The sequence below is a fragment of the Callospermophilus lateralis genome, chromosome 6, assembly GCF_048772815.1.
Source record: "Callospermophilus lateralis isolate mCalLat2 chromosome 6, mCalLat2.hap1, whole genome shotgun sequence".
Classification (NCBI taxonomy): Eukaryota; Metazoa; Chordata; class Mammalia; order Rodentia; family Sciuridae; genus Callospermophilus; species Callospermophilus lateralis.
The window spans coordinates 75,192,815-75,209,664 of record NC_135310.1 but is presented as its reverse complement, the minus strand read 5'-3'; the positions used below and the strand labels follow the sequence as shown (position 1 = coordinate 75,209,664).

The window sequence follows — 16,850 nt, the reverse complement described above, 5'->3', positions numbered from 1 at the left end:
CATGTAGACATTACCTTTCTGCCCAATCATATCCCATGATCTTCAGCATTTGGAATACTTGCTGAAAATGCTTTTTTTGCCCTTTATCTGTCTTGGGAAAAAAATATTTAAAATAAAAATACAGTAATAATTATACAAAACTAGGTTGGACCTGAATCAAATTAACAGTTTTGACAGACTAAAGTCATTGTCAATCAGTATGTTTAATATAAATATGAAAAGGGGATGCCTATAAAAAAGTATCTAAACTGAGTGCTCTAAGAGAGGGAAATAAGGGCCATAGTACTCCATCAAGTCAAGAGGAAATATGAACTTTAATTTTCTGTGATTTCTATTTAAATCTCTCTCTCTCAGCTATTATGATGTTTATTTTCAAGAAGACCAAAGACAAACTTTAAAAAGATGTTTGAGTCAGGCATGGTTGTGCGTACTGTAATCCCAGCTACTTTAGGGGCTCAGACAGGAAGATCTCAAGTTTGACATCTGGGCAACATAGCGAGACCCTGTCTCAAAATAAAATTTTAAAAAGTCTGGGGGTGTAGCTCAGTGGTAGAGAGCTTGCCACGGCATGTGTAGGGCCTTGGGTTTAGTCCCCAGTAATGAAAAATAAATAAATAAAAAGATGTTTGATGGCAACTTTTTTAATAAAAAGAGACTGCACATGAAATGGAAGGAAAGGGGAGAACAAACTAGATAACTCAGTCATTAAAACAAAACAAAACATTACTGACAAAACAGCTTGGATAAATCTCAAGAACATTCATTATAGTGGGCGAATAAAGCTGATCTCAAAAGGTTACATACTGTATGATTCCATTTATATTACAGGGTTAGGGCTGGAGGAAAACTAACTTTTTGGTGGATGGTGGCTGATCACCAGAAAGTATGCTTTGTGAAAGAAAAATTTCATGTTGTAAATGTGGTGATGGTTACATAAATCTATGCACATGATAAAATTTAATGAAACCCAACTCACAGATGAGAGGTGTAAAAATTGGTGAAATCTGAACAAGGTCTTTACAAATGTCAATGTCCTGATATCGAAAAGTACTATGGTAAGATATTACCTTTGGGGATAGCTGTTTTGTTTTAAAACTTTTTGTGAGTTAAACTATTAGAAAACAAAAAATTTCTTTAAAAACAATTGCATTACAGTGCAATTTATTAATTTCACATAACAAATTTCCTGATTTATGCAATGTTTTTACTATAAAGCAATGTGAAATTTTTCATTTTTAAGTTAAAAAAAAAATCTTTCTAGGGACTGAGGATATAGTTCAATTGGAGGGTGTTTGCTTTGCATGTACAAGACCTTGGATTCAATCCCCAGCACCACACACACACACACACACACAAAAGTCGTTCTAAAATAGAGGTTGCCAGGCTGGGGTTGTAGCTCAGTGATAGAGCTTTGCCTAGCATGTATGAAGCACTGGGTTTGATTCTCAGCACCACATATAAAAAAGGTTGCTACCTTAACTATATTTAATGTTGAATTTTGAGTTTGACAAATTGTTTTTCTGTATTTTTCAACATGGTATATAATTTCTATCTCTGCTGTTTTCATGATGTAGGGGTCATAACCTTTTGATCTTTATTGTGATTACTTACCACATAAATCATTGTATCAAAATTATACTTGTCCATTCGATCTACAGCAGCTGCTATATCTCTGAAAAAATGGCCATAAATTAAGAGTTATGTAGATTTAATAACTAATTTTACCTATTTAATAACAACAAAACTTTTCTACTTAAGAACTACTATATTATCCAATAGCCCAAAATATAGGATACATGCTTGTATAGTCCTAATACATACATACTTTTGATACAAAACAGGTTTGGGAAAAGTAGTAATAAGAAAAGCTCTGGAGAAACTAATAAATAAATAAGCAAAGCTCTAAAACAAGTAATAATAAAAACTGTAATAGCTACAGGCAAAGTATCTTCTAGGTAAATGTTTACAAAAAAAAAAAAAACCTAAGTGTTACGTTTATGACAATTAAATAATTTAAATATAGATGATATAGTAGCAAAAGAGGTATCATCTAAGCACTCTTCTACTAGTACTATTAAGGATCTTCAAAATCTTGGACTACTCAGAAGCCATACCTTATAGTGTATATTAAAAGTCCATAAATCCTTTGACAAAAATTACACCTACCTCTTTTATCTCTAATTAAATATGAAGTATTCACTTTGAACATAGTGTAAAATAATAAAAAGTAAACCATAAACTATAAAAGTATAAGTCCAAGATTATCAAAATGATACTAAAGCTGAATATTAAAACTGTTTTGGTTAATACATAATACTGGAAGGATTGAAAAAAATTCTTAAATCTTTTGAAATGTTGGAAGATTATCATCAGTACCCACCTCATGCACAGAATATGCACTCTCACTAAAGGCAAAAACTGGTTTCTGAGCGGCAAGAGAATCTTGTTCTTTATGCAGCTTAAATATGCTACAGTACACACAAATATACAGCAGAGCTGTGGCATTAAAAATTCATGAGGGTTGCAGTTAGGTAAACTATAGCTAACAAGATTCTTGAGAGGGATTATGATAATAAAAGGTTGAGAAATACTAGTGAAGAAGATTATCACAAAAATGATGTCACAACTACATAGTCCCATTATACTTTTGGTTTTAACCAAGGACAAAATAAAAGAAACCTCTTGAAACAAAGAACGAAAGAAAATATAAGAAACAGTTCTAGGTTGAGTTTATAGAAACTGAATTTGAAAGCTGGAAGAAATGCCAGGTGATTTTAGTCCAGGTCTGCCACTTCATAAAGCAGGGAACCAGAGCCTGGATAGGGAAGTGATAGTTGTGGTGCCAGAACAAAAAACCCATGTCTCAGACCCATGCTCTGTGCTTTTTGCAGTATTCTCCTGCACTTTTCTTTTCTGCTCCAACAACTCCTTTAATTCACATCCTCACATATAGATGCATTCTATAAGGAACCCAGTATAGCAAAGGGAGAATTATTTCCCCAAAGTAAAAAAGAGAAAGTACAGGTGTTAAAGTAAATATATAGAAATATCTAGACATAATGAAAGGCTGAAAAAGATACCAGATCAGGGTAGCAGTGGGGACTCTGTCATACATCCTCTGTTCCAAGAAGACTTTTTCTTTTTCCCCAAAGTAGTAGTATTGAAATTTTAGACCTAATGATAGTCCACAAAAACAGATCAAGATAGTTGTAGTCTTTCAGATATGAATTTTCATTCTGAATGGACATTTCTTTTAACCACTGGTCAAGGGAAAATTTGCTGGCACAAAAAAATTTCTACCATATATATAAATATTGTGTCTAGAAAAAGTATGTGCCTCTTAAGACATAGGTTCTTCTCACTTCCCAACTCCAATTGCATGATGATAAAGGGAAATGTCCACAAGTAATAGAAACAGATGAATGTTCTAGGGACAATTAAAAGACTGGTTGTTTAAAGTTGTTTGCAATAAATAATTATAGTTACTGCCAATAATAATATGACTTTATGCTACAAAAGTAGTTTGTGTAGAGGCTGGGGATGTAGCTTGACTAGTATGCATGAAGTTCTATGTTCATCCCCAGGACCGTAAAACAACAACAACAAAAGTGGTTTGTGACTTATAATATAAAATTCTTGCCTGGGAGACACTGGAGCCTTTTGCCAGCAGTGCTTTGGTATGGTCATACTTGCTTGTATGACTATTTATTGTTCTGACTCTTTTTCCTACTAGATTTATCCCCAAAATAATGTTGGGTTTAAACCCAGTTCTTACTGATCATCAGAGAATGTTCCCTTCCCTGAAATGAATCATGGAGATGGGTGAAAAAAAAAAAAAAAAATACACACGCACATATAAAAGCAACAGGCCTACATCTCTCTTGGTCTATTTTACCATAATCATAATGAGTTCTGGTATTAATGTCCATATAAGATGGTCTTTAATGTATGAGGACAGAACTAAGCTAACTTGGTCACCTTTTAGTACAATTGCCCACCATGTACAATTGTAAAAATACATAGTAGTTGATTATGAAGAAATTCAATTTTATAGTTCGTAGAACAATATATTCTAGTGTGGAAATCCTATAGATTTTTGAGGATGAAATGATTATTTTGGCATTAATCCTAGGAAAAGAACACCAAGTCATATATACGTTCCAATGTTTCCCCCTGCAGACGCAACAAACCTGGTTGCATAGAGAGAAGTCCCATCACTTCGCATTACAGTACAAATTGAAGAGGGGTCACCATTCCCAGAGAGATCTACTACAGCTGTTCCTTTTCTAGAAATGCAAAAAAGGCAACTCTGAAATAAATTATAACTTCAAAAAGTACATCTCTAACATCACCTCTGGCAAATCAAATAGCAATAAGCTTTTTCAATTCAACCTATAACAAGCAATGAACAAAAAAACCAAGAAGTAAGAACTCTGATTGAGAATCTATTAAAAGTGGGCATGGTGGCACATCTCTGTCATCCTAGAGGCTCGGAATGCTGAGGCAGGAGGATTACAAGTTCATAGCCAGCCTCAGCAACTTAGTGAGACCCTGTCTTTAAATAAAATGTAAAAAGAGCTGGGATGTGGCTCAGTGGTTAGGTACCCCTGGGTTCAATTCCTGGTATTAAAAAAAAAAAGTGGGTATGACATAATTAATGTTTGGTCATGATACACACACACACACACACACACACACACACACACACTTTTTAAATTGTTTTCTTTCAGTTGTCAATGGACGTTTATTTTATTTATTTATTTATATGTGGTGCCAAGAATTGAACCCATGCTAGGCAAGTACTCTACCACTGAGCTATAACCCCAGTCCATCCTATATTTTTAAAATCTGTAACACTGACTAAGTTACTCAGGTAAAAATTTTAATATGGCTAGTTTAAAAATGAGATTACAACTGAGTTTTAACTATGAAATATCATAAACTCTTTTTCTAATTGGATGTTATACATTAATATTAGGCTAACTTTTAACATGCTAGAAAGTATTCCTCAGCATTAAAAACCATAGAATTTTATTGTATTTTTGCTTGACCAAAAATTGAAATTGATTTTTTCTTTTGGCTGTACTGGGGATTGAATCCAGGATCTCACATGGGCTAGGCAAACACCTCTGCCCTGGCCTCACACTTTTTTTTTTTCAGAAAGGATATCACTAAGTTACCCTGGCTGGCCTCTAGCTTGGAATACTCCTTCCTCAGCCTCCTGAGCAGGTTAATTATAGGTGCGTGCCGCCATACCCAGCTGAAAAACTGGAATTTATATATGACAATTTAAAACTTTTCCTTAAGAGCATTACTGATGATGCTATTCACTACGTTTTTCATGTCTTCTTTATAAAGATGACAGGAGAAATTTTGCTTTCGGACTATGAAAAGTGACAATTGTAAGCAACTGGTATGCTTCTGTTGCCTGGGCTCCTGTGATTTGCACTATTTCTCTGCTCAGATGACAGGAAGTTAAAAGCTAAACTAGAGAGCAATTAGGCAAGCAAATGAAATATAAGCCATCTGAATTGGAAAAGAAGTTAAACAGTCTTTCTTCATAGGAAACAAGATCTTTTATATAGAAAATCCTAAACTGTTCACCAAGAAACTGTTAGAATAAACAAATTTAGTAAAGCTGCCTAATACAAAACTAACTAACAAAACCCAAAAGAATTTCTGTACACTAATAATGAACTAGCTGAAAGTGAAATAAAGAAAAAATAATTCCATTTGCAGTAGCATCAACAAATTTAAAATACTTTGGAATAAATTTAAATAAGGTGAAAGATTTGTACAGTGAAACTTATAAAATGATGCAAGAAATAAAGACAAATACCTGAAAAGATAATCTATGTTCACTGCTTGGAACAATATTTTTTAAACGTTCATACTACAGATCTACAGATTCAAAATCCTAACATTTTTCATACAAAAAAAATCCTAAAATTCCTATGGAAAAACAAAAGATCCCAAATAGCCACAAAACTCTTAAGCAAAGGAGAAAAAAGCTAGAGAAATTACACCAGTGATCTTAAAATCTACTAAAAATTATACTAACCCAAACAGGATTATACTGTTTCAAAAGAGACATATAGATCAATGGAACAAAACAGAAAGCCTAGATAAAAACCACACATTTATAGTCAATTGACCTTCAACAGAGGTGCCAGGATTACACAATGGGGAAAGGTCCATCTCATCAATAAATATTATTGGGAAAACTGGATATTTACAAGCAGAATAATGGAGCTGGACCCTTATCTCACCACATGTAAAAAATGATTTAAAGACAAATAAAAGACCTGAAATTATAAAATTATTAGATTTCTTGCTTGCAAAGAAAAATCTTGCAGGCAAAAAAAGTAAAAATAGAAAAATGAAACATCAAACTAAAAAGCTTCAATCAACAGAGCTAAGGAAAACAATCAACAGAGTAAGGAGATAATCTACAGAATGGGAGAAAGTATTTGCAAATCATGTATCTGATGAGGGGTTAATATCAGGAATATATAAGGAAAACTCAAATGTCAACAGAAAGAAAACAAATAATATGATTAAAAACGTACAAAGGACTTGTAGAGACAGTTCTCAAAAGAAGACACGAAAGGCTAACAGGTATATGAAAAGGTGCTTGACATCACTAACCATAAGGGAAATGCAAATGAAAACCACAGTGAGTGCTCATTGACCTCTTAGAGCAGTTTTTAACAAAACAAAAAACAAGTGTTGGTAAGGATGTGGAGAAAAGGAATCCTTATATAATGCTGGTAGGATTATAAATTAGTATGTTACTGTGGAAAACAATATGGAGGTTCTTTAAGAAAATTTTACAGGCAGAATTACACTATGATCCATTATGATCCACTATGATCTTACTTTTGGGTACACATCCAAAGGAAATGAAATCAGTATGTTGAAGGGATATCTGCACTGTCACATTCACTGCAGCTTTATCCATGATAGCCAAGATATGTAATTAACCCAAGTTGTTTGCTAACAGGAGATGGATATAAGAAATGTGGCATATATATACCATGAAAAACTATCCAGCCTTAAAAGAAAATTTTGTCATTTTGACAACATGAATAAGTCTGAAGAAAATCATGCTCAGAGAAATAAGCCAAACATAGAAAAACTTATATGATCTCACCTATATGTGAAATCTAAAAGAATCTAACTCAGAAGCAGAGTATATACCAGGGATAGGGAATGAGATGTTAAAGGGTACAAAGTTGCAGTCAGGAAGAAGGATCTGGAGATCTAACTATCATATGGTGACTATAATTAATAATAATGTATAATAAACTGAAAATTGCTAAGAGAATAGATTTTAAATGTCATCATAGCTGTGAGAGATGATTTTCAGAGAGTTCATTCTCATCACAGTCAAGTATGTTAACTAGCTTAAATTTAGACACTCAACAATGTATACATTCATTAAGACATACACATACCATAAGTACATGCAATTTCTCTTTTGTCAATTAAAAATGATTTTTAAAAAATAAAATGATTCTACATATATATTAAATATATACAAGAAAACAATACCAGAAGGTATGCACTAACAACACCTCTGACTTTATTTCCTACCCTACTTCCTGATTTGTTCACTTTTACTCCTTAAATCCACGCTTCCTTAAACCTTTTTTGAAAAGGATGGAGTTTTTTTAAAAAAGATAAGGTTGAGTCTTAAGAAGTAGTTCTACTTCCTTTCAAAGTTACATCTTATCAGTTTGTGTGACTCAAGGCAGTTCACTTACATTTTCTGTGTTTTAGTTCTCTCTCATATAAAGAACAGATAATACTTTTCTCCCACCCTTACCAGGCTTTTGCTATTACAGCAAAAGCATGTGGCAAAGTACTTTAAACAGAAAAAGAAAAAAAAAAAAAAAAAGCACTATGAGAAAAAGCCAGAATGGCTGCACCATGCATTTTGTTATCCTTATTGAAAGAATACAGCAATACCAATTTCAAAAAATGTGTAACTAAAAAAATCATAACCTGATCATACATCGTTTTCTGTAGGAGTCCTTTACTTTCCAACAACTTTAAGACTTCTTGAGATTTTTCACGATAAAATGATTCTCCTGAATATTCATCAAAGCATATTCCTAAACGCTAAAAGGGTTCAGAAAGAAAACAATTAATGTTAGTTAAATCTCCAATTATCTTACAGTAAAACAAAATTAAGGAGGTTTTACAATCTGTAATGTAGATGGGGAAAATAAAAATTAGCTCAAGTTACTCCTATTAAAAAAAACATTTTTTTTTTTTTTTTTTGGTCCCAGGGCACTTAACCACTGAGCCACATCCCCACTTCCCTGGCCCTTTTTATATTTTACTTTGAGACAGGGTCTCAATAAGTTGCTTAAGGCCTCCCTAAGTTACTGAGGCTGGCCTTAAACTTGCAATTCTCCTGCCTTAGCCCCTCAAGCTGCTGGTATTACAGGCCTGCGCTACTAAACAGGTCAAGTCTTCACAATGATACTGTGCTATTCAATATATATATGACTACTTAAATTAGAATTAAATAAAACAGAATTTACTTCCTTAGTTGTACTACTCATCCTTATGGTAACATGTGGTTAGCAGTTACCATAATGGACATCATAGATATAGAATACTTTCTATCATAGCAGAAAGCCATACTATATAGCCCCGGAGAATGGCCCACATCACATCCCACCCTTCATCCTCTTTGATTTCCTTTCCTACTGTTCTTTATCTTGCTTATTTACTTCAGATAAGTAGACTTCTTACAAAATCTTTCCTCACACTAGTCACAGAACATATATGACTGATCTTACCATCTAACACCATCTAACAGACTATATATATTTCTTGTTTACTTCACTCTACCTTTAACTTGTTTTGCTCCATGCTACAATGTAAGGTCCATGACAGCAAAAATTTTGTCTTTTATTCATTGTTGAATACCTTCCCTAGCAAATGTTTATTAAATGAATGAATTTATAACCATCATAGACAGGCCTAAGGAGGTAAAAGAAGAAAAAATTAAGTGAAGGCATGATGAGAGAGAGGATAGGAAAACCAGACTGAAAAGAAGTATTAGAAAGTCATCTGACATCACCTCAGGATTAGAGTCCTCATTTCCAACTCAACCAGAAATCTATTCTTAAATATGAGTTTAAGCAGCAGCTTCACTAAGCAATAGTGCCAGTGAGTTGCACCATATCACAGAAGGGTTCAGGGGGTGAACAGGTACCTGGTAAATCCGAATGTACTCTTCAATGCTCAAGTCCCGAAATCTTTGCCACAGTGAAAGTGCTTGGATGTCACCCAGTTCTAATCGTTGGAAGAATTCATGGGCCAATTTTGCTATATTTTTATTGTCTGCTGCTTCTTTATTAACTTGTACATAAACCTAAAAGTATAACAGTATGTTAAGTGAAGTTCATTATCAGATATTATTATCTCCAGTGAAAAGAAGAAAGCAAAGCACAATTCAGAGATTTCTCAGTTCTTACTGTCCTCATAACAGAGGGTAACATTTTTTCTTTTTTTAGCCATAGGCCCTTAATAAAGCCTATAAACCTCTTCTCAAAATGTTTCCAAATGTTGGCCAGATATGGAGGTACACACATATAATCCCAGCAACTCAGGAGACTGAGACAGGAGGATTACAAGTTCAAAGCTAGCCTCAGCAACTTAGTAAGGCTCTTTTTCAAAACAAAAATAAAAAGGGCTGTCAATGTGGCTTAGTGGTTAAGTATACCTAGATTCAATCCTGGATAGACAATACAAAAATGAACAAACAAAAAAAGTTTCTAAATGCAAAAAATTCATGGAGTTACAAAGGAAAAATTACATTAAAATGCACTTAATAAAATTATTTTTAAAAATTTGTGATACAGTAATGGAAGAAAATGCCCATTTCTGATAGATAGTGAAAAAGCCAAAGTGAAACTTTTTCTTCCCACCCATATTCACAGGCCCCTGGGTGAAGAAAGTCTGGTTTACAATGAAGCTCACTATCATGTATAATTATGCACCACTACCACCACAACCCTGGTTTAGACTAAGTAATTTCCTGTCTCCTACCTGCAAAATGCTGATTTATTTATTTATTTAGTACCCGGAATTGAACCCTGGGGTGCTTTACCACTAAGTTATTTATTTTATTTTGATCTAGGGTGCTAAATTGCCTCAACACAATTCCCAGTATTGAAAAAAAAAGGAGGCAAATTGTTTTCTTAGAGAACTGCAAGTTGAGTCAAATTCTGAATGTTAAGAGAAATATTAAAGAAATTTATTAACTAAAACTTATCAATAAAGTCAAAACTTGCTAGGTAAAAAAAATTCACATAAACTAATTAATTCATCAGTCATCAAATTTCTTCTTCTTAATACATTTTTAGTAGTGTATGAATAGTATTTTAACTCTATTTATCCTCTTTTAACATTTGGAATCTTTATTTTTATTTGGTGTACATATATATATAATTCACATCCATTATATCTTTTATCTTTATTCAAGAGTGATAATTATTAACTCTTTATAGATCAATATAAACTAGTACCTAATAAACATACTTTTTATATTGGAAAAGTTTTTTGTTTTTTTTTATACTTCAGTGGGTAGAGGTATTTACTAAGCTACTAATGTATATTTTGTTCTTGCTAGGTGTTTCCAACCTTATTCTATGTAGAGGACTCAGGACACTGAGATAGTCTGAAGAAGCAGGGGTAGGGTAGAAAGGTGTGGCTCTGGGGAGAAAGCCGGGAAAGAGGAAAAAAGAAATACCTAGACTGGGCAGAGGATGGAGAACACTTCCAGGAGTAGCCAAAGCTGGGAAGTCCCTGGGTGATGACAGGCCCTCAGAGGAAAATGGTTCCCGGTTTGCCTACACAGAGAGGCTGGCCTTTAGGCCAGTAGACCTGGAGCAGAGCAGTGATCTCCCAGATGAACTCTGCCACACCAATAAAGCTGTGTGCCTCCAAGGCATCACACAGACTGGGGATGCTAAGCTTATCAGAGATCAGTGCGGACTGAATGTAAAAACAGTCCTCTATGACTGTCCTGGGATGCACATTAGAGTCTAGGGAACTTTGTGTGATCTAGGAGGCTGGGAGTCCCTAATAATGACTTAAATTGACTCAAGCTACTCTTAAAAGTGATAACTAGGCTCAGCTTTAATTAGACTTATATGAGTGTTACTAAGGGGTAACATCCATGCTAACCCTAACAACAAAAAAGAAACTTTGAACTTTGGAACATATATATTTTACAGAATAAGAACTTCTAACTGCATAAATATTCCCATATGACAAAAATCAACTTAGTCTTAAATAAAAAATTTTCTTTACCTGAGCTTGAAAATCGTTTTGAAAGTCTAATATTACGTAGAAAATATTGTCTCTTGAGGAATAGATTCACTTCCATGTTTTTAAAAGCAAGAGCAAGTAAACATTAATTAATCAAATTAGTGCTTTGATCTTGTACAATCTTTCTACTTACCACTATTTTTTCTTGGCTAATCATATAGGAAACTCAGGATCAGATCAGTTAATACAATATTATTAGTGATGCATTATCCTCCAATGTTCTAGTTTTCTTTACTAAATGCATATCACTGCAATTACCTCAAATCCTTTTAGAAAAGGGCAGGGGAGACATAATGATACAGAATCTGTGGGGATCAATTTGAACTTAGGAAAAATTTATACTATTTGTGCATACTAGAATATTAAACACACTTTACTGGTATGATATTTATCACTTACAAGAGGTTGTACTTATTTCAGAGGAATTTTTCTATGATCATCAAAATCCATATGAATAAACCTTCTTAAAAAGATCGATCTATCCATGGTTTTTTTTTTTTTGCACTGGGGATTAAACCCTGGGGTGCTTAACCACAGAGCTAAGTTTCCAGTCCTTTTGAAAATTTTTTTTTAGTTATTTATGGGCCCTTGTTTTATTCAATTATTTATATGTGGTGCTAAGAATTGAACGCAGTGCTTCTAACATGCTAGGCAAGCGCTATGCCAGTGAGCCACAACCCCAACCCTTCTCTCTCCCAGTCCTTTTAAATTTTTTTTTTTTTTTTTAATTTTTAGACAGGGTCTCTCTAAGTTGCTGAGGCAGGCCTTGAACTTGTGATCTTTCTGCCTCAGCCTCCCGAGTTGCTGGCACTACAAGTACCACCACGACAGGCAGTTTACATATTCTTAAAGGTACCATGTTGGGAGTTATCAAATAGATTCTATCTAAAAAGAAAATGAGAAATGAATTTAAAGAAGTATTATTAAAACATAAAATGACATATCAATGACCCAGATTTAATACAAGTTAACTTTTCACCATAAGAAATTACTCTATGATAAAAATAAAAAGGCTTTTTGACAAGTGTTCCAAACTTTATGACTAGTGTGAATTGTAAGTAGCAAATAAGTTATTTATCATCAGCCAATTCAAGGTGGATATGTGAACTGTTACAAATTTACTTTCCTGTTTCATAACAGAAATAAACAAATTAAAGACAAGGTTTCAAATGCTGATCAACAAAAGCTCTGACTCTCTGTACAACACAGATGTCTGGTGAAAATAATGCAGTACAGGTAAAGAGAAAACCAGCAGTGAAACATTGGTACCAAAATGGAAATACAGTAAAGAAATGATTGAGTATTAAAAATCTATTGTAGAGAACCTGAAACTGGGGGATACAGATCATGGCACAACTTAGAGGGAGCTTGTCTACAAAATCTGCTAGTGTTATTCTGTTCCTAAAGGAAAATCTGAAAGGTATATAACAACATTAGAGTCTAGGGAACTTTATTAGGTAGAAAATGTTTGCTAATTGAAAGGCCCCCTTCAGTGTCTCCTGTGGCATAGATAGTAACACAAAGTATCCCCATCTACATCTTAGATGATCAGAGTCAGGGATAGTGATTCTAACCTTGGTTTCTAGTGTACTGGTAAATTATGTCAGTAGTAGTTAAGCCAAATTCAACACAAATAAACCAGAAGGTTTAAACTACCCAAACTGAAGTGCTAACTGTGTCCCTGGAACACTACTAGAGGGTGAAAGAAAGAAAAATTCTATTTTTGTAGTGCAACCAAAGAAAAGATCTGGGTCTGGTCCTTCAGTTCATTAGTGAACTGAAAAAAGTTAACAAAGTATGCTAGATTCTAATACATAGTAATTAGTGTATCCTATAATAATAATAATTATTAATCTCTGGATTAACAATTAGGTTTTGTATTGCACAACAGAAATAAAAACAAGGAAAGGAGAAAAAGGACTATGAGATAAAATCCATTCAAACATTTATTGCAAGGCATTGTGTCTGGGGTTGGGGGTAAAATACCAGGAAGAGCTGAGACTGTGGCTCAGCGGCAGAGCACTTGCCTCGCTTGTGTGAGGCACTGGGTTCAATCCTCAGTACCATATAAAAATAAATAAACAAAATTAAAAAAAAAGATCAGGAAGACATGGATATTCCTCTCAAAAAGTTCACAACTAACTACAATTTGACAAGGATGAAAAAGTGGTTCAACTAAAGCTTTGAGAAAGCAGATATTCACAAATAATGAAGGGTAAATGTAGACTGACCTAAAAGTTTACTTCCCATAAGCTACTACTGACATAATTTACCAACAGACTAGAAACCAAGGTTAGAATCACTATCCCTGGCTCTGATCATCTGAGATGCAGATGGGGATACTTTGTGTTACTATCTATGCCACAGGAGACACTTGAAGGGGGCCTTTCAATTAGCAAATAAACACAGTTGTTATATGACTTTCAGATTTTCCTTTAGGAATAGAATAATATTCTTTAATATTTGCTTAAAGCTTTAAAAAAAAACCACAATAAAGAAAAAGAAAAATGTCCTTATTACTCTGAAAGTCAATAATGAAAGATTTCCATAGTTGACAACTAATTCATAAATGAAAACTGGATCTTCAAAAATTAGCATACATGTAATAGCCTGGAAGCGCTATTATAGGCTCTGCATGTTCTCTGTGCTGGAGAAGAACAGGTGAGTGTTCTCATAGGTGTATTTGCTTAATTCCCAATAGCAAGATGGTGTCTACCTCAATTGCCTTTTATCATCTGTAAAACACTGATCCCTGATTCTATTAGGCACAAGATGAATAACGAAAGCAACATCAATGTTCCTTGAGCTTTTAGCTGTTCACAGGAAAAGTCCTACCCTTACTTCTTCCTTACAAGAATATAGATCAACTAATAACCTCTAACATAGGTGCCAATCTCCCACTATTTTTATTTTTTGGGTACTAGGGATTGAACTCAGGGGCACTTGACCACTGAGCCACATCCTCAGCCCTATTTTGTATTTTATTTAGAGACAGGGTCTCACTAAGTTGCTTGGCACCTCGTTTTTGCTGAGGCTGGCTTTGAACTTGTGATCCTTCTGCCTTGGCCTCCCAAGCCACTGGGATTACAGGCATGTGCCACTGTGCCTGGCTAATCTCCCACTATTTTTATGAATCTCAAAAGGCAGAAAACATACTAAGCAGCATAGAAAGAAACATGCTTATGCTTCTTTGGAGTTTGAGGATAGATATGACTAAAATATTTAAAATATTACAGGAAAAAAAGGCTTACTATTTGCAGGATTAAATACAAACTTTAAATTGGGTTAAGAGAGAGATATGAGGAGTAACTTTCAGGTGTCAGACTCTATTATAAATCTATAATACAAGGTCTCCAAGCAAATATTTGTATATTTTTGTGCCATGCAATATCTCTATGGACCTGGATTTGATAAAAAGTTTGCTAAACTTATGGTAAAAAATACCATTATTCAAACGCTAAAAACATAAAGTAGTAAAAATTCCAGGAACTTTATTTATAGATAACCAAGAATCATTAATTTTTTAAAAAAATTTTTAGTTGTCAATGGACCTTTTTTATTTATTTATTTTTATTTGGTGCTGAGACTTGAACCCAGTGCCTCACACATGCTAGGCAAGCACTCTGCCACTGAGCCACAACCCCAAGCCCAAGAATTATTAATTTTTAAATTCTTGTCTATCAACAAAATTTTTAAAGGGAAAGAGAAATCTGGTTAATATAAATCAAAATGTATACATTTAAAGTATAGTGAGGGCATGGACTCAGGAGAAAATGACAAACCTTTAAAGGTCTTTTAGAAGTAGAATTTGTTCAATTATAATGGCAAAGCCAGCTGCAAAAGAAAATCATATAATGAAAAGGAAAATGAAAAACTGCTCTTGATGGCTCGGTCTGGGAAGTATAGTATTATTTTGGCAAATGCTCTTCCTGATGCACAGGCAGAACATCTTTTGATCTGACTCCCTGGTATGTCACATTGGCTGGCACTGTATCTGTGTTTTCTTTGTGAGGTCCAGAAACAGCAGAGAGAGCAATTGGGACAATGCAAAGGAAACTCATCCATGGAAATTACTCAGAGAGGAAGAGGTTTACTAATGAACTCCAGGAAAGATGGAAACTAGAAGATAGAGAAATAAAGTATCAAGAGGACTAAATGAAAAATAGAAAGGAGTTTACATTGGGTAAAGAGCCAGGAAAATGAACTGGATGACAAAGGAAAAAAGTATACACAAATTCAGAGGGAAACACATGTGCCTTTCTCTACCCTAAAAAAAACAAAAAACAAACAAAACCCCCCCCCCCACAAAATAACAAAACCAGAAACATTCATGTGTTACAAGTCTAAATGAATCACACTTATTACTACTATTAGAAAGCTGCAATACATCAACTGACAGAAAACAGAGAAATTTCTCAATGTCTAATCTGCTATATCCTATGTGTTTATTCTAAGAAGATTCTATACCTGGGAAATAATGTCTCTGATCAACTAAAAAAGTAATAACAGAAACACTTGGATTTGGAAATGAAAAGAACAAGCTAGAAATATGAAAGCAATACTTTTGATTTTTTGTTCCTTATGTTAAGGAACATATTTCTAAACCTCTAGGATCAAACTGGCTACCAAAATGCACAGAACTTTGAAGCATTTTCTAAAATGGCTTCTTGCCAACTTACTTCAAAGAGATGCTGCAAAGGATTGGACTGGAGTTTTTCTTCATAGCCAAACAGTTGAAAGCCTGTTCCCAGAAGACCTACCATGATAATCCATAAATGAAAAATTATAAAATGGAACAGTAGAGAATAGTTGTGGCAGGAAAAGGGACAGTTGTATAAGATCAACATCTCATATTTATGTACCCTGAGAACTACTGCAAAATACATTTTCAACCTTCTGTTATCCTGTAAATAGATACAAGTTAAATTCAACATATTGAATGACATAGGCAATACTGTATAATAAATAGATCACTGATATTACTTCACAGAAACCAAGACTATAAACTCAAAGGCAGGGTCTATAACTATTTTCATCTTTGTATTAACAGTGTTCAACAACTCCCTAGCAGACAATAAGAAACATTTTTTGAGCAGTTACTCTGAGATGCTAGACACTCAAAATTTGTGAAAACAAACAGATGGGAAATGATTTAAAACTTTTTTTGAACTTGTAGGTGTGAAAGTAACACACAAAAGTAATAACGGGCTTGGTGTTATAATGTTAGTCCCCCAGCCCAGGTAATAGACATTAAACTTAGTTGCATTCTGCCGTTAAGCTATATCCCCAGCCTTATTTGTTTATTTATTTATACATACATACACATACATATACGGGGAATTTAACCCAGGAGTGCTTTATCACTGAAGTACAACCCCAACCCTTTTTATTTTAAGACAGGATCTCGCTAAGCTTAGGGCCTCACTAAGTTGCTGAGGCCTCAAACTTGCAATCTTCCTGCCTCTGCCTCCCTTAATATTAGTTTTTAAATTGAAGAA

The 16,850-nt window shown here is 34.0% G+C and overlaps 1 protein-coding gene across 1 annotated transcript in view; it reads right to left on the bottom strand.

The window, feature by feature from the left end:
- Rars2 (arginyl-tRNA synthetase 2, mitochondrial) overlaps positions 1-16,850 on the bottom strand; it is a 66,566-nt gene that overhangs the window by 5,450 nt on the left and 44,266 nt on the right. The window contains exons 8-13 of the mRNA XM_076858435.2: positions 16,032-16,108; positions 9,233-9,391; positions 8,018-8,124; positions 4,191-4,286; positions 1,612-1,672; positions 15-91 (exon numbers count right to left, since the gene is read on the bottom strand). Of these exons, the coding sequence (XP_076714550.1) occupies positions 15-91; positions 1,612-1,672; positions 4,191-4,286; positions 8,018-8,124; positions 9,233-9,391; positions 16,032-16,108 (577 nt within the window). The remainder of the gene's footprint in view (positions 1-14; positions 92-1,611; positions 1,673-4,190; positions 4,287-8,017; positions 8,125-9,232; positions 9,392-16,031; positions 16,109-16,850) is intronic.